The sequence below is a fragment of the Ranitomeya imitator genome, chromosome 2 (genome assembly GCF_032444005.1).
Source record: "Ranitomeya imitator isolate aRanImi1 chromosome 2, aRanImi1.pri, whole genome shotgun sequence".
NCBI classification, from domain to species: domain Eukaryota; kingdom Metazoa; phylum Chordata; class Amphibia; order Anura; family Dendrobatidae; genus Ranitomeya; species Ranitomeya imitator.
This window is the reverse complement of record NC_091283.1, coordinates 61,464,893-61,487,811: the sequence shown is the minus strand read 5'-3', so window position 1 is coordinate 61,487,811 and position 22,919 is coordinate 61,464,893. Positions and strand designations below refer to the sequence as shown.

Here is a 22,919-nt window from a genome sequence, read left to right as displayed (position 1 = left end):
GGCTGGGCTGTTTCTCAGCATCCGGCACTGGAAAACTTCATATAGTTGAAGAAAAGAGTAATGGACAAATGTACAGAGATATTCTTGATGAGAATCCGCTGCCTTCTACCAGGATGATGAAGGTGAAACCAGGGTGGACATTTCAGAAAGACAATGATCCCAAACACACAGTGAAGGAAACTTTCATTTGGTTTCAGAGAAAGAAAATAAAGCTGCTAGAATGGCCCAGCCAGACCTGAATCCAAAAGAAAATGTATGGAAGAAACTAAAGCTCAGAGTTCATAGAAGGAGCCCAAGGAAGCTTCAGGATGTGAAAAGTGTTTGTGTGGAAGGGGCCAAAATCACCTGAGCAATGCCTGCGACTAGTTTCTCCATACAGGAGACGTCATCACCAACAAAGGGTTTTCTACGATGTATTAAATAAAAATCAGTAAGCATGTTCAATACTTTTTCCCTGTGTCATTTCTCATTATTACACACTAGATTGTGGCCCGATTCTAACGCATCGGGTATTCTAGAATATGCATGTCCCCGTAGTATATGGACAATGATGATTCCAGAATTCGCGGCAGACTGTGCCCGTCGCTGATTGGTCGAGGCAACCTTTATGACATCATCGTCGCCATGGCAACCATTATGACATCATCGTCGCTGTGCCCGTTGCTGATTGGTCGAGGCCTGGCGGCCTCGACCAATCAGAGACGCGGGATTTCTACGTCGATGCTGTGCCGGTCTCTGATTGGTCGAGGCCTGGCGGCCTCGACCAATCAGAGAGCCGGGATTTCCAGGACAGACAGACAGACGGAAAAACCCTTAGACAATTATATATATAGATAATTTATGGACATCAATGGTTTGATTCCTTTGCCTCTGTGGATTGGATGGGTTGTTACCGACATCTGCTGAGAATTTCATGTCAATAGCACCTTTAGAAATAGATTTACTTAGAAAATTTGTGACATGATCATTACTTATTTTCACCCGCTGTTTGTATACATACAGTGGTATTTGATAGACCGTCGATTATGCAAGTTTTCCCAACTACAAAGAATGTAGAGGTCTGTAATTTGTATTGTATGTACACTTCAACTGTGAGAGACACAATAAAAAACAAATCCAGAAGATCACATTGTATGATATTTACACAATGAAATTGCATTTAATTGCAATTTACATTGAAGCTGGCCGTCAGTCAGGGCCGGGGGTGCAGTTACAGCGGCCGGTGACTGAACCAGCGATTCGCTGCCCCCATGACTAAATCCGAATGCTGGAGGGAAAAATAAAGTTAATTTTCTCCCAATTGCATGCAGACATCGGGCAGCATAGGGAACTCTGTTAATCTGCAGAGTAACCGCATATCTGCAAGTTAACAGCGTTATTTCTGGTGACAGGTTCCCTTTAACATAGCACAAAAATGTACCAATGAAAATGCTCGCCACATGGGCACACAACGGGTTCAGTAGTTAGTTCTGTTATATACTCCCCCATCCTTGTATATAGCACAACAGCCTGGTATAATGTGCCCAAGTCTCTTCCCCCCATCCTACTGGTCCCCTATCTTATTATATGCTCTCTCAGCATGGTATATGATCCCCATCCTATTATTTGCACCCCCAGCCTGGTCACCCATCCTATTATATGCTCCCCCAGCCTGGTTCCCCATCCTATTATATGCTCCCACATCCTATTATATGCTCCCCAGCCTGGTCTCCCATCCTATTATATGGTCCCCCATCCTATTATATGCTCCCCAGCCTGGTCTCCCATCCTATTATATGGTCCCCCATCTTATTATATGCTCCCCCAGCCTGGTCCCCCATCCTATTCTATGCTCCCCAGCCTGGTCCCCCATCCTATTATATGGTCCCCCATCCTATTATATGCTCCCCAGCCTGGTCCCCCATCCTATTATATGGTCCCCCATCCTATTCTATGCTCCCCCAGCCTGGTCCTCCATCCTATTATATGCTCCCGCATCCTATTATATGCTCCCCCAGGCTGGTCCCCATCCTATTATATGGTCCCCCATCCTATTATATGCTCCCCCAGCCTGGTCCCCCATCCTATTATATGGTCCCCCATCCTATTATATGCTCCCCCAGGCTGGTCCCCCATCCTATTATATGCTCTCCAGGCTGGTCCCCGATCCTATTATATGGTCCCCCATCCTATTCTATGCTCCCCCATCCTATTATATGCTCCCCCATTCTATTATATGCTCCCCCAGGCTGGTCCCCCATCCTATTATATGCTCCCCCAGCCTAGTCCCCCATCCTATTATTTGCTCCCCCCGGCCTGGTCCCCCATCCTATTATATGGCCCCTCATCCTATTATATGCTCTCTCAGCTGGTATATGATCCCCATCCTATTATTTGCTCCCCCAGCCTGGTCCCCCATCCTATTATATGCTCCCCCAGCCTGGTCCCCCATCCTGTTATATGCTCTCGCTGCCTGGTATATGCCCCCCCTGCCTGTCTGCGTTGCTGTTCTTCCAAACCTACATACAAACAAAACACTCCTACTCACCTTTCCCCTGCTCCCATGAAGCGCATCGTCAGTGTTAAATATTTAAATAAAATGAAGCCAGAGTCAGCGCGTGAGCGCCATTTTATTGAAGACACTGTGTGCGAAATTGTCTTAAATAAAATGGCGCTAGAGATCACGATACGCCACACTCCTCCTCCAGCCTCGTCTGCCTGAGATCACTGACCACATTCATCCTCATAGCACCGGGGATAGGCGCTGACTCGGGCACCACACTCCTCCTCCAGCCTCATCTGCCTGAGATCACTGACCACATTCATCCTCATAGCACCGGGGATAGGCGCTGACTCGGGCACCACACTCCTCCTCCAGCCTCATCTGCCTGAGATCAGTGACCACATTCATCCTCATAGCACCGGGGATAGGCGCTGACTCGGGCACCACACTCCTCCTCCAGCCTCATCTGCCTGAGATCACTGACCACATTCATCCTCATAGCACCGGGGATAGGCGCTGACTCGGGCACCACACTCCTCCTCCAGCCTCGTCTGCCTGAGATCACTGACCACATTCATCCTCATAGCACCGGGGATAGGCGCTGACTCGGGCACCACACTCCTCCTCCAGCCTCGTCTGCCTGAGATCACTGACCACATTCATCCTCATAGCACCGGGGATAGGCGCTGACTCGGGCACCACACTCCTCCTCTAGCCTCATCTGCCTGAGATCACTGACCACATTCATCCTCATAGCACCGGGGATAGGCGCTGACTCGGGCACCACACTCCTCCTCCAGCCTCGTCTGCCTGAGATCACTGACCACATTCATCCTCATAGCACCGGGGATAGGCGCTGACTCGGGCACCACACTCCTCCTCCAGCCTCGTCTGCCTGAGATCACTGACCACATTCATCCTCATAGCACCGGGGATAGGCGCTGACTCGGGCACCACACTCCTCCTCCAGCCTCGTCTGCCTGAGATCACTGACCACATTCATCCTCATAGCACCGGGGATAGGCGCTGACTCGGGCACCACACTCCTCCTCCAGCCTCGTCTGCCTGAGATCACTGACCACATTCATCCTCATAGCACCGGGGATAGGCGCTGACTCGGGCACCACACTCCTCCTCCAGCCTCGTCCTCATCCCTGTCACTTTGAGGTACTGGACCGCCGGTGTATTAACACTAGATGCGTCCTTCTGACTCTGGCCACACTATGCAGGCGCAGTCTCTACCGGCTTCAGACAGGAGGACGCATCCAGCGCTATATTACAGATACACCAAAATATAAATTGTGAGCACTTCACCCCATTAGGGTTTCATTCTTGTTGTTCAGTTTTTTCTACCCTTATTTCCTAACTTTTTATTTTATATTTCCATTCATATTGTCAGATAAGGACTTGATTTTTTGCTGGAAGAGTTGGAGTTTTTAAAGACATCAATCATGTTACCATATAGAGTGCTTAAAAAAAAGGAGAGGAGAAAAACTAAGTGAACTAACATGTAAAGCGCCATGTTAGAAATGGCCCTATAATAATAATAATAATAATAATAATTAATTATGGAAAAAAATGCAAATCTGCCATTGTTTTTCAGGCTTTGTTTTATTCTGCATTCATTTGTGCATTTTAAATGACCTGGCAATATGATTTTGTAGCTTAGTGTGATGACGGTGATGCAAAACTTGTATAGTGGTTTTTTTTTTTATTTTAGTAGTGAAAGAAATTCTAAAATTTGTAAAAAAATATATATATACTTTTGTCTCCATTTTCTGAGAACATTTTCCATAACTTTTTAGCTTTTTGTATGCCAAGTTGATATTTTTATTGACACCATTTTTTCATTACATTTTTTTGGCATTGTCCCACCAACTAAAAAATGCAAATACACCTGCCCCATGTTGTTATTACCCTCCTCCCTTTAAACTCTCTCCCCTACTTCCTTTTTCTTACCCTCCCTTCTTTTCCCAATTATTATTAAACACTTTTACAATATATGATTATTGATTATAAAAATGAATCAAATAAAAATTGTCTGATAAACAACGCAAATATGGATTTTTCTTTTGCTTTCAGTGTTCAGTGTTTTATTTTTTAATACTTTTATATTTTGATAGACCCGATTCTAATGGGCACAATGATTCCAATTAAGTTTATTCTTATTATTTCTTTGTTTTAAAACTGAAAAATGTGGGGTGATTTAAACTTTTATTTTTTTATGTTTTTAAAAACTTTTTCTTGTTTTTATATTTTATGAAGATCCTACTTAAATACGACTCATAGTTATGAATGGAGGATGAATTGTCTTTTATAGCAAATTCCATCTGTACATGCAGCTATGGGACACGATCATCACAGAAATGTAAAAAAAACTGCAAACATTTCTAAGTAAAAACATATTTAATAAATGAATCAAGATGAAAAACAAGATCAATATGTAAAAAACACAAAGGAGAAAAAAAATCATTTTACAAAATATATCGGTGGACTGTATAACAGTTCATCATTTAATGCTCCGACTCTGTTGGAGTCATATGAAAAGAAGCCTGTATTCATCTGAGACGGCTTCGATTAAATTCGTTATCATGAAAATTCATTATAAACTACAAAGTCTAATAATTGTGCTACAGAAACAATCAATATACAGAAACCTGCCATATTTCAATATATAGCTTATGGACAAGCTGATTCGCTTTTCTTTTGCTCTAATTGTGAAAATTTTGCCAAATTTTGCAGGGAACTCTTCTTCCTCAAGTCATCAGTCTTTAAAGGGAATCTGTCACCAATTTTTTGTTGCCCAATCTCTGACGCTGTGCGTGTGTGACGCCGATCCAGCGATGTGTTCACTTGTAACCAGGGTAAACATCGGGTTACTAAGCGCAGGGCCGCGCTTAGTAACCCGGTATTTACCCTGGTTACCATTGTAAAAGTAAAAAAAAAAAAACCGGTACATACTCACATTCCGATGTCTGTCACGTCCCCCGCCGTCAGCTTCCCGCACTGACTGTGTCAGCGCCGGCCGTAAAGCAGAGCACAGCAGTGACGTCACCGCTGTGCTCTGCTTTACGGCCGACGCTGACAGTGCAGGGAAGCTGACGCCGGGGGACGTGACAGACATCGGAATGTGAGTATGTACTGTTTTTTTTTTTTTACTTTTACAATGGTAACCAGGGTAAATACCGGGTTACTAAGCGCGGCCCTGCACTTAGTAACCCGATGTTTACCCTGTTTACAAGTGAACACATCGCTGGATCGGCGTCACACACGCCGATCCAGCGATGACAACGGGTGATCAGCGACCAAAAAAAGGTCCTGATCATTCCCCAACGATCTCCCAGCAGGGGCCTGATCGTTGGTCGCTGTCACACATAACGAGATCGTTAGCGGGATCATTGCTACGTCACAAAAAGCGTGACATTGCAACGATATCGTTAACGAAATCGTTATGTGTGAAGGTACGTTTACTTGGAGTAGTTTTGATAAAATCAATGTTTTATCTGCTGCAGTTTAGCTAGTCCTCCTCCGAGGAGCTTCAGCTATGTAGTCCTCAATATTCAAGATTGGCAGCTTTATGCCTTTGCATATTTATGACAGAAAGCGGTCAATCAATGGTGCAAGTGGGTGTTTGAAAGACCTCATCAGTGAGACATCTAGCAAATAAAACAGTGATATTATCAAAACTACAGCAAGAAGCCCAATAAGTGACACATTGCTTGAATCAAGGTCTCTCTCCCTGTTTTATGCTGCTCTGAGACTAGGAAGCTTAAATTTAATGACGGATTTCCTTAAAATTAACAGATAGAGTCCCTGTTGAGTTTTTAATATTCAGATTTTGCAAATTAATTGTGGGTGTTGAGTAAATGTCATTTACTGCCCTCCAACTGGCATTTCTGTTTCTTTTTAAAGGTATTTTCATACCGACGTATTTGGTGCCACCAGTTGTCGAAAGCCATAAAACACACTATTTTGGCACCACTGATCTCACTTAAGGATGAAGTAAGGCTGCTGATTGAACATAATCGATGGTTCCTTCATAGCATTCCGATATTTCTCCTTCACGTTAACTTGATGTTCTGGTGCTTGGTCTGTTTGTTGAGAGTCTGTGGTTTGCATATATTTGGGTTGGTTTCCCTACAGGTTAAATGGGCAGCAAACTTTGCAGAGATCCAGGTCATAGTCGGGAGAAGTCATTGTGAAGGTCCAGGGCATATGGAGAAGAAACAGGAAAGTGAAGACATCCCCAGTGAGTCTCCGCCGGTGAAGAGATGTTATGAATTTTTGAGATATGGATCATTTGGTATTTGCATTCGCCGGCTTCACCAAATTTTTCAAAATAAATTCATCATGAATTGAATATTCCTATCATGCTCCCGACCCTGGAGCATGATAAATGGAAGATGTTAAAAAACTAAAAATAAATTCTCACCTCACCGCTCACCTTTCCAGCTGCCCCGCTGTCAGATGTCTGGTTTTCTTCTTTCTGGCATTGTGCGCCATATCTCTGTCCTTATCACTTCCGTCCCAGCCACTGCGTGCTATAAAGTCGCGGCACACATTGTGACATGATGATGACACAACCTGTATGACACACCGTGACCCCCAAGGCCTGATCGTGGCGGGAAAATGTGGCCTAAAGTGAAGAGGTCGGAAATACGGTGGGAAGAAGAGGACCGAACAGCGAGCAGTTGGAAGGCAGGAGCGTTGAGGTGAAAGTCAGGGTTTTTTTTTGTTTTTGTTTTTTTATCATTTGTCAGTCCTAAATGGTTTACCAAATGGCGGTTTGGAATTTTTCTTATTTCAATCGCAAGTCGAATTCAAATTCAAGTGTTCAAATTTACATGGAAGGGCTCATCTCTAGTATGTATCATGATATCGTCACTGTAGGGTGGTAATATCGGTCTTGTGTATTGTAATTTTTATTTACTCACAGACGTATTGACTTGCTCATATCCAACTCAGTCATGCTGCAATTTTTCTTCGCACAGACTTGGTCCAAGGAAACAATTGGACATGTCCACGGCTCCAGAGAATAAGATTGGTTATTGTGCAATCCGATGTTTTGGTTGAGTTTGATCCGATGTTTTGTTGGATTTCACTTGGCCCGAAAATATAATCATGTAAACAAGTCCTTACTTTTTACCAAATGTTTTCCAGTATATCAGTGCTAAGAGAAGCTGGCTGAATGGTATGACAGACTTTTCTGGGCAGAGGATGTGGTTGCTGGTGTGATTTTTGTGCCTGTACCCAACCAAAGACCAACGGTCCGTCACCCACCAAAGCTTGGAGATATCAACTTTTATCTGGAAGTAGCACTTAGTATAAAAATATCAGAAGGTTTTCTCCTGGGTCAAAAAGGTCATGTATGTTGACATCTCTTCTTCGAATGTAGGTGTTGATACAAGTTTGGACACTTTGATGATACACGAGAGCATGTAACACATCTCCATATGGTGCAAAGACTCTTAAGGTCCTCTCAGTACACACACGAGAATCACAAGGGAGGTTGCATAAATCAGTTTTCCCTTCGCTAACCCACGCAGGGTTTTTCCATGTGATCAGTGGCTAACAGGTGCTACCGTAGGCACTGCCCGTAAACATTGCAGCGTCCGGATTCACATTTCAGTTACAGATCTGTTGCCGTTTGACACTCTGTCCTGATTGTTCATGATGAGTTTGAGCTTTCCTTGAATGGTGCAAATGACAACTCTCTTGAAGCTCTCTGACAAGAAGAAATAGATCACAGGGTCCAGGCAGCTGTTGAGTGTAGATAAACAGAGCACTAACTCATTAGTGATATGCAAAGTCTGTTTCCAGGGCAGACCGGGGATGATATTAATCTGAGCCAGAACGTAGGGCACGCGAACTAAGTGATAAGGGACAAAACACACAATAAAGATGATTAGAACAATGAAGGACTTTTTCATCGCCCTGTTACTGTTCCTTTTCGTTTGGGGTTGGTTCTTCACCAAAGAGGCTCGGTGGAGTTTAGCGGAGATCTTTGCATAAAAATAGACAAAAAGGAAAAGAAGGACAAAGAAAGCCATGACGGCGGTCAGGTTGATGGCAGCCGACACATTGCCCTTCTGCTTGAAGTGGAAGCACTTTTGACAAGGTTCATTTCCTTTGTTTTCAAATAAGAACGGGACAATGAAGACCACATTGATCATCCAGACCACATGAGTGGCCCTGGAGCTCCACTGAACGCTGTGGATCTTGTACTGTTGTAAAGGTCTGATTATTTTAAGATACCGATCCATACTGATGAGGCTCAGAAACATGATACTTGCATACATGTTCAAGTAGAAGAAGGCACCTACGACATGGCACAAGAGAAAAGGACCATTACTGTTCTGATACGCAATGCGGAAAGGTAAGCAGAGCGCTAAGAGCAGATCGGCTATGGCGAGGTTCCGCATGTATATAGTCATAGAAGTACATCGTTGACAATTTGTCCCAAAAGCAATAAGAGCCAAAATATTGCTCAGGAGACTCAGTCCACATACGAATGAGTAAACTACAGGGAGCATCCAGGACAAGATTCCATCTTGGATATCACAGCCATTAAAAGGAGGCGATGAAGACACATTGAGATGACGAGAGAGAGGATCAGAAGTCTCCAGAGTCCATGTCTTAATGGTCACATCACTCAACGTTGAGCTCGTCAGAAGATCCATTATCTGTGAACGGAGAACAAAAAAGATCTTAGACGTGAAAAGTACTATGTCTGTTAGGCTCATCAAATGTGTTATTACATAGTAACATAGTAACATAGTTAGTAAGGCCGAAAAAAGACATTTGTCCATCCAGTTCAGCCTATATTCCATCATAATAAATACCCAGATCTACGTCCTTCTACAGAACCTAATAATTGTATGATACAATATTGTTCTGCTCCAGGAAGACATCCAGGCCTCTCTTGAACCCCTCGACTGAGTTTGCCATCACCACCTCCTCAGGCAAGCAATTCCAGATTCTCACTGCCCTAACAGTAAAGAATCCTCTTCTATGTTGGTGGAAAAACCTTCTCTCCTCCAGACGCAAAGAATGCCCCCTTGTGCCCGTCACCTTCCTTGGTATAAACAGATCCTCAGCGAGATATTTGTATTGTCCCCTTATATACTTATACATGGTTATTAGATCGCCCCTCAGTCGTCTTTTTTCTAGACTAAATAATCCTAATTTCGCTAATCTATCTGGGTATTGTAGTTCTCCCATCCCCTTTATTAATTTTGTTGCCCTCCTTTGTACTCTCTCTAGTTCCATTATATCCTTCCTGAGCACTGGTGCCCAAAACTGGACACAGTACTCCATGTGCGGTCTAACTAGGGATTTGTACAGAGGCAGTATAATGCTCTCATCATGTGTATCCAGACCTCTTTTAATGCACCCCATGATCCTGTTTGCCTTGGCAGCTGCTGCCTGGCACTGGCTGCTCCAGGTAAGTTTATCATTAACTAGGATCCCCAAGTCCTTCTCCCTGTCAGATTTACCCAGTGGTTTCCCGTTCAGTGTGTAATGGTGATATTGATTCCCTCTTCCCATGTGTATAACCTTACATTTATCATTGTTAAACCTCATCTGCCACCTTTCAGTCCAAGTTTCCAACTTATCCAGATCCATCTGTAGCAGAATACTATCTTCTCTTGTATTAACTGCTTTACATAGTTTTGTATCATCTGCAAATATCGATATTTTACTGTGTAAACCTTCTACCAGATCATTAATGAATATGTTGAAGAGAACAGGTCCCAATACTGACCCCTGCGGTACCCCACTGGTCACAGCGACCCAGTTAGAGACTATACCATTTATAACCACCCTCTGCTTTCTATCACTAAGCCAGTTACTAACCCATTTACACACATTTTCCCCCAGACCAAGCATTCTCATTTTGTGTACCAACCTCTTGTGCGGCACGGTATCAAACGCTTTGGAAAAATCTAGATATACCACGTCCAATGACTCACCGTGGTCCAGCCTATAGCTTACCTCTTCATAAAAACTGATTAGATTGGTTTGACAGGAGCGATTTCTCATAAACCCATGCTGATATGGAGTTAAACAGTTATTCTCATTGAGATAATCCAGAATAACATCCCTCAGAAACCCTTCAAATATTTTACCAACAATAGAGGTTAGACTTACTGGCCTATAATTTCCAGGTTCACTTTTAGAGCCCTTTTTGAATATTGGCACCACATTTGCTATGCGCCAGTCCTGCGGAACAGACCCTGTCGCTATAGAGTCACTAAAAATAAGAAATAATGGTTTATCTATTACATTACTTAGTTCCCTTAGTACTCGTGGGTGTATGCCATCCGGACCCGGAGATTTATCTATTTTAATCTTATTTAGCCGGTTTCGCACCTCTTCTTGGGTTAGATTGGTGACCCTTAATATAGGGTTTTCATTGTTTCTTGGGATTTCACCTAGCATTTCATTTTCCACCGTGAATACCGTGGAGAAGAAGGTGTTTAATATGTTAGCTTTTTCCTCGTCATCTACAACCATTCTTTCCTCACTATTTTTTAAGGGGCCTACATTTTCAGTTTTTATTCTTTTACTATTGATATAGTTGAAGAACAGTTTGGGATTAGTTTTACTCTCCTTAGCAATGTGCTTCTCTGTTTCCTTTTTGGCAGCTTTAATTAGTTTTTTAGATAAAGTATTTTTCTCCCTATAGTTTTTTAGAGCTTCAATGGTGCCATCCTGCTTTAGTAGTGCAAATGCTTTCTTTTTACTGTTAATTGCCTGTCTTACTTCTTTGTTTAGCCACATTGGGTTTTTCCTATTTCTAGTCCTTTTATTCCCACAAGGTATAAACCGCTTACACTGCCTATTTAGGATGTTCTTAAACATTTCCCATTTATTATCTGTATTCTCATTTCTGAGGATATTGTCCCAGTCTACCAGAGTAAGGGCATCTCTAAGCTGTTCAAACTTTGCCTTCCTAAAGTTCAATGTTTTTGTGACTCCCTGACAAGTCCCCCTAGTGAAAGACAGGTGAAACTGCACAATATTGTGGTCGCTATTTCCTAAATGCCCAACCACCTGCAGATTTGTTATTCTGTCAGGTCTATTAGATAGTATTAGGTCTAAAAGTGCTGCTCCTCTGGTTGGATTCTGCACCAATTGTGAAAGATAATTTTTCTTGGTTATTAGCAGAAACCTGTTGCCTTTATGGGTTTCACAGGTTTCTGTTTCCCAGTTAATATCCGGGTAGTTAAAGTCCCCCATAACCAGGACCTCATTATGGGTTGCAGCTTCATCTATCTGCTTTAGAAGTAGACTTTCCATGCTTTCTGTTATATTTGGGGGTTTGTAACAGACCCCAATGAGAATTTTGTTACCATTTTTCCCTCCATGAATTTCAACCCATATGGACTCGACATCCTCATTCCCTTCGCTAATATCCTCCCTTAAAGTGGACTTTAGACAAGACTTTACATAGAGACAAACCCCTCCTCCTCTCCGATTTTTACGATCCTTTCTAAACAGACTGTAACCCTGTAAGTTAACTGCCCAGTCATAGCTTTCATCTAACCATGTCTCGGTTATTCCCACTATGTCAAAGTTACCTGTAGATATTTCTGCTTCTAGTTCTTCCATCTTGTTTGTCAGGCTTCTGGCGTTTGCGAGCATGCAGTTTAGAGGATTTTGTTTTGTTCCAATCTCCTCACTGTGGATTGTTTTAGAAATGTTCTTACCTCCCTTCTGAGTATGTTTTCCTGGGTCGTCTTTGTTCGAGTCTAATGTTTATCTTCCCGTCCCCTCTTCTTCTAGTTTAACGCCCTCCTGATGAGTGTAGCGAGTCTTCTGGCGAATGTGTGTTTCCCAGGTTTGTTGAGGTGTAGTCCGTCTCTGGCGAGGAGTCCATCATACCAGTAATTCACACCGTGGTCCAGGAATCCAAATCCTTGTTGTCTGCACCATCGTCTTAGCCAGTTGTTTGCATCAAGGATCCTGTTCCATCTCCTGGTGCCATGCCCGTCTACTGGAAGGATATAAGAAAAAACTACCTGTGCATCCAGTTCCTTTACTTTCTTCCCCAACTCTTCAAAGTCCTTGCAGATTGTCGGTAGGTCCTTCCTTGCCGTGTCATTGGTGCCAACGGGACTTTCCATCCTAGTATGATTACCATTTCATCAATCTGAGTGCAACTTGATGGATTCTGACCCAATCGAATCACGGTTTAGATTTACACAAAAACAGCAGAGAAATCTCTTGAGTATTATTTGGTGAAGAACAACCAAAAACCTAAAATTCCAAAATGTAATATTTTTCAAATGTCTCTAGCTGAGAACAAAATATAATGAGCTTTCTCATGGATGCATTTTGTTAACAATGAGATACAACCTTATAGAACTATCCTTTTTTTTTCCTTTTTGATAATGCTTAGATTAGGATGATTTAGACCTTCCCTTACTTACATCTATCTACCTATCTAATATGTATTATTGCATGTATTTATCTGATATCTACGTAACTAATATCTATAGATCCGTCTATAATCAAAGGTAAAAAGACAACACTCATCTTCACGTAAAAAAGCGACATTTTTATTAACTCAGTGTTATAGCGACACTTTGGCTCCAAACACAATACCGAGCCTTCCTCAAACTGTGTACATGGTGTTTTCAGTATATGAATATTATATATGTACTGTATATATACTGTATTGTGTAAAAAATTTGGCAGATGTGAAAAAATAGAAGTATTAATCGTTCACGTAACAAAATGCAAAGTGAACAAACATAAGAGAAATCTAAATCAGATCAATATTTGGTGTGACCTCCCTGTGCTTCAAATCAGCATCAAAGCATCAATTCTCCTACACACACTGGAAAACAGTTTTTGAAGGAACTCGGCAGTGACTTTGTTCCAAACATCTTGGAGAACTAACCACAGATCTTCTGTGGATGTCGCTTGTGGAAATCCTTCTGTGTCCTCATGTAACCCCAGACAGACTGGATGATGTTGAGATCAAGGATCTGTGGGGGCCATATCATCACTTCCAGGACTCCTTGTTATTTGTATAGGATAGTCCTTAATGACAATGGCTATATATTTGGGGCTGTTGTCTTGCTGCAGAATAAATTTGGAGCCAATCAGATGCCTCCCAGATGGCATTACATGTTTGTGACGACACAGCATTTATTCTTAATTATGCCAGACATATTGTTCAAAGTGGGTCAAGACACATAAGCCATTGTTCATATGAACCTGCACATTGACTCTTGTGTATATTGACTTGTTGTTAATTTGTTGAAGGCCTGTTGATTACCCATTGTATCAGCCCCTACAATTTATTCTTCTAAATAACCTTGGAGGACAAACACGCAGGTTAATTGAACAATCGATGTTTGTTAATATGTTATATGACTACTGATTACTTATTGTATCAGACCTGCAGCTAGTTGTTCTGCAAACATTGAAGGACCAAAATATAATAATAATCTTTATTTATATAGTGCCAACATATTCTGCAGCACTTTACAATTTAACAGTTTCAAACACAACAGTCATAAGTAACAACGTTAACAATACAATAATTAAAGCAAAATAAGCCGACCCTGCTCGTGAGAGCTTACAATCTACAATGAGGTGGGGGAGATACAAAGTACAAGTGTGTATTAACAATGATGTATTTACAATGATGCTCCAGCCGTCTTCAGGGGGTGGGGAATAGATGGAGATAGTGAATGGGCTACACACACACACACACACACACACACACATAAAATGACTTTGATTAGTGAACGTGATAGGCTGCTCTGAACAAATGTGTTTTGAGGGAGCGCCTAAAACTATGTAAATTGTGGATGGTCCTAATATCTTGGGGTAGAGCATTCCAGAGGATTGATGCAGCGCGGGAGAAGTCTTGGAGTCGGGAGTGGGAGGTACGGATTAGTGCAGAGGTTAATCGAAAGTTGTTTGCAGAGCGCAGTGGTCAGTTAGGTCGATAGACAGAAACGAGGGAGGAGATGTAAGGGGGTGCCGCACTGTGGAGAGCTTTGTGGGTGAGAACAAGTACTTTGAATTGGATTCTATAATGAATGGGCAGCCAGTGTAATGACTGGCAAAGAGCGAACACGTCTGAATACCGATTAGCTAGATGGAAGACCCTGGCTGCTGCATTAAAAATGGACTGGAGAGGGGAAAGTCGAGTGAGGGGGAGACCAATTAATAGAGCGTTGCAGTAGTCCAGGCGGGAGTGGATCAAGGCAACAGTGAGGGTTTTTGATGTTTCCATGGTGAGAGAAGGGCGGATTCTAGAGATGTTCTTTAGGTGTACGTGGCACGAGCGGGCAAGAGATTGTATATGGGATGTGAAGGAGAGATCAGAGTCAAACATAACACCCAGACAGCGTGCTTGCTGCTGGGGTGTTATTATGATGCCACCCACAGAGAGGGAAATGTCAGATTTAGGGAGGTTAGTAGATGGCGGGAGCAGAAGAAGTTCAGTTTTGGAGAGGTTGAGTTTATGTAGTTTAATTGAACACTCAAACAATGAGAGATGACCTCCTCCCATCTCCCCCTAAATCTGATAAAGGCCTGAAGGTCAGCTGTGGGTATAAAAGGGACCTCTCTCCTACAGAGAGACTATAGAGAACAGCAGCCAAGGCATCATGGCTCCAAGCGGAGGAATACAGATCTGATTTACTGCCCTCACTGAACCTATGGAGACGTTTGAAGAACCCAGGTTGTGACAATCAGGTCACCTGGAAACATACCTCAATGGACTGTCAGCTTCCTAAGCTTGCAGCTGTCTTCTCATTAAAAAAGTTGGGTGTCACTGGTTGGGGTAGTTGGCTCTGGAAGCCCTGAAGTCATAGATGTTCTAATTCCTTGCAAGCCAGTGGAAGGGTGAGACTGTTATTTGCCTCATCTTATTTACTTGTTGGACTGGTGATCCCGTAAAGTATCACCCCTTTGTGTTACCCTCACCCTGTTTTGTCTGAGTAGTATTTTGCCCTGGACAAAGGATTACAGGCTTACAGTGGGATTAGCCTTCGTCCATAAGGTCTTTTTAAAGACAGCCAGGCCAGCGGATGAGAAGACCAACTGACCCTCGTGTCTACACAATGATGGATAAGTATCTTCTTCTATTTCTCAGCACTGAGGACAACATTAATTCTTACCAAATTCCAGACTCTATTTGCTGAAATGCAGACTCAAAATTGCAGTGAACCTCCTGCTTCACTGTCGCATGCAGACGCTCATTATTGTGCCACTCTCCAGCCATTCGGCCAACAAACTGCCTTCTGTTGCAGCCAAATATTTCACATATTGACTCATCAGTCCTGAACAAATCCTGCTATTTTTTCTGCACGCCAGTTCAAATGTTGTGTTCATAGTTGAGTCCCTTGGCCTTGTTTCCATATGGAAGGTATAGCTTTTAGCAATAATTCTTCCATGGTTTCTGCCAGTTCCGAGTTGATGGCACTGCTGAACATCTTCTTATTTTGAAGGTAAGTAAGCATCATATGTCTCTCATCTGCTGCACTGTCACCTTGGCTGACCACTGGATTGACTATTTCTCAGTGTCCTCAATGCTGAGAAATACATTACAGATATTTATCCATCATGTAATACCATTGGGGAGGTGTCTGATCGGCTCCAAATTTCTTGTGCAGATGGATAACGGCCCCAAACATACAGCCAATGACATTAAGAGCTTTATTTTAGAGTAAAGATGAACAATGAGTCCTGGAAGTGATGGTATGGCCTCCACATAGCCCTGATCTCAACATCATCAAGTCTGTCTCGAATAATGAGGACATAGAAGGATTTGCACAAGTCGACATCCACATGCATCCATGCCAAGAATTTTGTTCTTTAGCTCTTTTTGTGTGTATATATAATTACAATCGCAAAAGTAATAAAAAAATTAATAAAAAGGGCATATGTAATATAAAAATACATAAGAAAAATGTTATAGATGTAAATGTTTTATACAAGTGCTGCTTTAATTCCTGTGTGGATATCTATATTTTATCTATCTATCCATCTATTATCTATTATCTATCTATCTAGACGGAGGAGTAAAGCTTGAGCTGCAGGTAGCCGCCAAGTACCACTCCAGGGCTATCCCCGGTACTGTAGCAGCTGACACTAAGGGTCACGCACACAGACACGGACTCAAACTCCGTTCAGACTACACCGGTTCTGAATCCTCAGGCAGAATGAACACTGACACGGAGTCACAGACAGGGTTGGATTTGGAGACTGATATAATAGTCCGGACATTCGGAGTACTGAGATAGGTGCATGTTCAGACAAGGTCTTGGGAACTGGTTCAGGCACTGGACACACATGAACCAGTGTAACAGGTTTAGACACTGGCCACACATGGACCAGGGGAGCAGGTTCAGGATTTGGCTTCATGAAGACCAGGGGATTGGGTTTGGGGACTGGCCACCCACAGACCAGGGTTGCAGGTTCAGGCACAGGCTGCACAAGGACTGGGGTTTCAGGTTCAGGACCTAGCCACACAAGGACCAGGGGTTCGGGTTCAGGACCTAGCAACACAGGGACCTAACAACTCAGTAGTTCCACACTAACTCACTGATGAATCAACATTGCTTAAGCACCACCCTATTGGGGAGGGTGCCTTTTATACAAGATGTCTCCCAGCTATTGGCTGGGGCATGTTTTAGCAAGTACAGGCACCACCCCTTTAAGAACAGGGGAGCGCGAGCCATTGGGAAGTGCACAGACACAGGAGGCACGGAGCATGCTGGAGACCACGCTACACAGCCAGGGAGGAGACGATGTTGGCGTTCCTGCATAGGGGGAGGAAGGAGAGCCATGCAAGGACGCTGGCATTAGAGCTACAATGTGAAAATCTCATGACATCTGATGATGTGTTTCCAGGAAAACAGAAGTGGTTGTGTACTATGTGCAATGAGTATCCATAGGACAATAACATGAATATTACTTGTATTTCAGACAAACGTGTACTGATGTAATGGGGGTTTTGACTTTACATCATATTCTGACTTTTCTGAAAGGAACAATGGGAAGGTGGTTGTAGTGGACTGGAGCCTACAGAGTCAATACTTACGTCATCGAGGTCACGGTGTGCTTAGGCATGGAAAATATTTAAGTTATACATATAAAAAAGTATAATAGTTATTCATATAACCCAGTTTCATTTCAGGTGTGTCGGTCATGTACAATAACATGCTGTAAGCTGGAGAGAAAGTGGTCAGACTGCAGGGGGAGACTGACTCAGAGTACGAGATGGAAGATTCACATTGCTTAGTCATCCTACTTACCACACAACGAGCGCCTTAAAAACAGAACCCAAAGAAACAACAGCAGAATTGCTTTTTTTATTGAACTATTTAAATATTTTTTCCTGTTTTTCAATACTTTATATGGTAAACTGAATGGTGTCATTCAATAATATAACTCGTCTCCCCAAAAACGTACTCTGCTACGGCTGTGTCGATCGAAAAAGAGAAAAGTTATGGCTCTTGGAACAAGAGGAAAAAATGAAAGCGCGAAAATGAAAAAATATCTCAGTCCTCAAGGACTTAGAAGACAAATAGTGATCTGTCACATCCCACAGAAGATCATTTCTAAATCTTCATAAAAAAGGGAGGTCCAGTGCGTGCATCAAGTGAATCCTCCATAGACTGGTTCAAATTAATAATTATGGATAGTTATTGAGCTAGTTTGATAAATGTGATATACACTCAGAAAATCACTTTTTTATAACACTTATGCTGTGTTACCCATGAAAAATCACTCCAAAGTTCCTCCCACTAGGTATCTCCATAATATATGACCTGTCCACTGCCTGTTGTTAAGTGCAATCCGTCTCCAGCAGGAGAGATTTGATGGATTATAGAACGCTGGGCGGGCAGGACACCATTTTTCTGCCCTATTCCTGTCATACTGTATACAGGCAAAACAGAGAGGCTTGCTTTCATTCAGGGCAGTCAATCCATTATACAATGGCAGACACAATGCATTGTGGGAAGTAAAGGCAAAGGAAGTTACTGCTCCTATAGTGCTGGCAGAATGTTAATAAAGAGGAATTGTCCACTCAAAAAGAATGGAAGACTGGTATCGCCATCAAAAGCATTTTTAACTTATTGTTGGAAGTGGGGGCAGCAAGATCGTGTTTTATTAAAAGTTTTGTCATCACATATACTGTTATTGTTCACACCCACTGTTCTTAGCAGTACCATATAGCTGTTTGGGGCAAATTACAGATTACAGACCAATTGCACTTAAACTTATCTCAACTTCATAAATCGGTAAAATTGCAAAGTGATTGTAAAAACAAGCAAATTTGCAACCTCCCTCTAAATAAAAATCCTCTCCATTCTCAAGAACGGAGAAGGTCTATCAGAGGTGGCCGGTTTCCTAGGCAAGGAACACGCACTTGAAATATCTTTGCGACAACAGCTTGTAAGCTCAGCCCTGACGCCGGCCTGAACACTGGATCTGACCGGCGTCAGTGCCCCTGCGCTCCTCTGAACTGCTGCAGAGGCAATGTCGTCTCTGTCTGCAGCATCAGAGAGAGTAGCCGCTCGTCCAAACTGTCAATCACCAGGAGCACACCAAACAGGAAGCCAGAAGGCAGGGGAGCAGTTTGCTCCTGAAGAAACAAAATTGGACAATCACTTTAAGAAAACCTGTAACCTTCATTGATTTGCAAAAGTGTCACATAGTAAAAACATCTTTGTAAACTTAAAGCCCCTCTTGAACTGGACAAGACCCCAGTCAGCGTTACCACTTTCGCATAAAGGGACTATTTGATTTCCAAGAAAAAAATAACAATATTGTCACAGCATTAAGTAGGAGGCCATGATGAGCGAACTGTCCATGTCATCTACCCAACAGATGTACGATTTGGCATGGGAAACACTTTTTTACAAGAAAAGGACTACAACAGCTGCATCATTTACAAGTGCATGTAAAGCCCCTGGTCAAACAGAGGGTCTTCTCCTGGATGAACAAACAGGACTGAGCAAATACTCCGCGGAGGGTCAATGGCCGGGAACAGTGATACTATTCTGAAGAGAGCCATCATTTTACATATGTAGAGTCTTCCTCATAGCAAATACCTGAATAAACAATTCTGTGCATCTATGGTCTCTGATGACCTGAACACAGAAGAATTACTAGGACTGAGTACACACTGGTGTTCCCAAAATCCATTATCTAATCGCCATGAGAAGAATAGATCTCAGGAGGCTTTTATCCCAAGCTGGATTAAGGACATCGATGAAGAAAGAAAAGGCATTTACCTAAGGGGTAGGATTGTACAAGAAACTACCCATAGCCGTTGTCTGAGGAAGCGAGAATATTATCCCACAGGATTGGATGATAAAAACATGCACGATGATGGAAAGCGTCCTCCTATACTTTATTAATAAAAATTATTATATAAATGGCACATTAAAGCCATGTAGAAGTGTGTAACAGAAGGACACATGCCTGGTGGGAATTTCTCTTTTAAGGCCACGTTCACACGTTCAGTATTTGGTCAGTATTTCACATTAGTATTTGTAAGCCAAAATCAGAAGAAAAGTATAGCAGAAACTCGTCACCACCACTTCTGTATTTATCATCCACTCTTGGTTTTGGCTTACAATAATTGAGGTGAAATACTGACCAAATACTGCCGATGTGAACGTGCCCTACTGGTTAAACATTAATAGGTAATTAATGAAGAGTACAAAATTGACTACTGATTAAATGCAAATACATTATTGATCATCTAGACTGGAGGACGACAATACTCCAAAATCATTTCCAGTAGAATCTAAATAAAAGCAAGATGCTTTGGTTTGGAAAATAAGCATCACAAAACGATTTATTAGAGAAGAGCAAATTGATTCACGGGAAATCAAATACTCTTCAAGTTTAAAAAAATAATAAAATGCGCCAAATTCCAAATCTTGGCCGGCAGGCTTGATTCTTTTTAGGGCCAAGAACGGGAGTAAAAAAAAAAAATCTCGAAAACGTTGTATTCACCTTATTCTTCACCTGTCCTTGCACCACAGCTTCACACCCGGCCTTTCGTTGTCTGGTTTCCTCCCGTTGGCGCCAGTCTTCTCAACTGTCTTCTCTCTTCAGAGCTAACTACGTCTCAAGTAGCGTCATGACACCACATCTGGAATAGTGAGCGACAGAGGCGCAAAAGAGTGAAGACAGACGAGAAGACCATGGCCAGAGGGAAGAAGCGAGCCAGAGGGAAAGCTGCGAAACCAGGACAGGTGAAAGGCAAGGTGAGCATAACGATTTTTTTAATTTTTTAGCCCCTACTGTTATTGTGCTCATGGGTCTTGAGAGAAATCGAAGCACAAAAAAATTGAGTGTTCCAATAATTCAATTTGTTTTGAAAAAATTTGATGCGATTTGATTTTCCTAGGTGCATTTGAGCAAACCTGGAAAATTAAATTTCAGTTGTTTTGTTCATCTATAATATTTAACTATCTATATATATGCACTCCATTCTGGTATTTGTCACTTATTCTGGCCCCATCCTGGTATACGGTCCCTGTTCTGCCATGGTTCTTTAATGGATAGAAAAAAATAAACACTTAAACTCATCAAAGGCGAACACAGAAGTCATGGGGCCCCATAACAGAAATATAATGCACTCCCCATAGTCCTCCATACAGTAAAATACACCCCCTATAGTCCTCCATATAGTATAATGCACCCCCAATAGTCCTCCATATAGTATAACACACTCCCCATAGTCTGCCATATAGTATAATGCACCCCTCATAGTCCTCCATACAGTATAATACACCCCCTATAGTCCTCCATATAGTATAATGCACCCTGTTGTGAATTCTGTTGTCAGGCTCCCTCCTGTGGTCATGAATGGTACTTCGGCTGGTTCTGTCCATGGACTTTCTCTGGTGCCTGTGGGTGTTTCTGAGTTTCCTTCCACAGGTGACGAGGCTAATTCGTTAGTGGGCTGCTCTATTTAACTCCACTTAGATCTTTGCCCCATGCCAGCTGTCAATGTTGTACTATGGCTCCAGTTCGCTCCGGGATCGTTCTGAGTTCCTGTTGCTCCAGCAGAAGCTAAGTTCCTCTGTGCTATTTTGCTTGTTTGCTATTTTTTCTGTCCAGCTTGCTTTTGTCAATATTGCCTTGCTTGCTGGAAGCTCTGGGACGCAGAGGGGCGCCTCCCGCACCGTGAGTCGGTGCGGAAGGTATTTTTCCCTGCACTCTCTGCGTGGTCTTTTGTAGGTTTTTGTGCTGACCGCAAAGTAACCTTTTCTATCCTCGGTCTGTTCAGTAAGTCGGGCCTCACTTTGCTAAATCTATTTAATCTCTGTGTTTGTATTTTCATCTTTACTCACAGTCATTATATGTGGGTGGCTGCCTTTTCCTTTGGGGAATTTCTCTGAGGCAAGGTAGGCTTTATTTTTCTATCTTCAGGGCTAGCTAGTTTCTTAGGCTGTGCCGAGTTGCATAGGGAGCGTTAGGCGCAATCCACGGCTATTTCTAGTGTGTTTGATAGGTTTAGGGATTGCGGTCAGCAGAGTTCCCACGTCCCAGAGCTCGTCCTTATTATCAGTAACTATCAGGTCCATTATTTGTCCAAACCACCGGATCATAACAGCACCCCCAATAGTCCTCCATATAGGATAACACACTCCCCATAGTCTGCCATATAGTATAATGCACCCCTCATAGTCCTCCATATAGTATAACACACTCCCCATAGTCCTCCATATAGTATAATGTACCCCACATAGTCCTCCATATAGTATAATGCACAGCCCATAGTCCTCCATACAGTATAATGCACTCCCTCACAGTCCCCCTCCTCCATATAGTATAATGCACAGCCCATAGTCCTCCATACAGTATAATGCACTCCCTCACAGTCCCCCATATAGTATAATGCACCCCGCATAGTTGCATAGTCCTCCACATAGTATAATGCACAGCCCATAGTCCTCCATACATTATAACGCACGGCACATATTCAACCATGTAGTATAATATACCCCATAGTCCTCCATATAGTATGATACACTCCCCACAGTCTCCATATACTGTAAAGCACAGCCCAAGACCACTTTACTTTGTTAGAATAAAATACAAAATTTATTGCTTGGAAATTCGGAAACATGTGGTCAGTAGTTTATAGAATAAAAGAACAGTTTACATTTTACTCAAAAGTATACTTATAAAGAGAAAAATCAGAGAAAACTGAACATTTTGCAGTGGTCTCTTAATTTTTGCCAGAGCTGTATTATTCCATATATTATCCCCATACCTATAATCCATATTTGAATGGTTAAATCTTGACATAATAGCCGCTAACCATACATGGTTGGATTTTGCAGATTTAACCATAATGACCAATATTAGTGCAATTTCATTTCCATTGAGGAGCTGTGTGCGGCAGGTTATTATGCTCAATACAAACAATAAGCTA

The 22,919-nt window shown here is 42.4% G+C and overlaps 1 protein-coding gene across 1 annotated transcript in view; it reads right to left on the bottom strand.

Moving 5' to 3' along the window:
- Nucleotides 1-5,717: 5,717 nt before the first annotated feature.
- The window catches only part of LOC138661895 (probable G-protein coupled receptor 34), a 33,132-nt gene continuing 15,930 nt past the window's right edge, over nucleotides 5,718-22,919 (bottom strand). Inside the window, exon 2 of the mRNA XM_069746851.1 lies at nucleotides 5,718-9,165. Within this exon, the coding sequence (XP_069602952.1) occupies nucleotides 8,101-9,165 (1,065 nt within the window). The 3' untranslated portion in view covers nucleotides 5,718-8,100. The remainder of the gene's footprint in view (nucleotides 9,166-22,919) is intronic.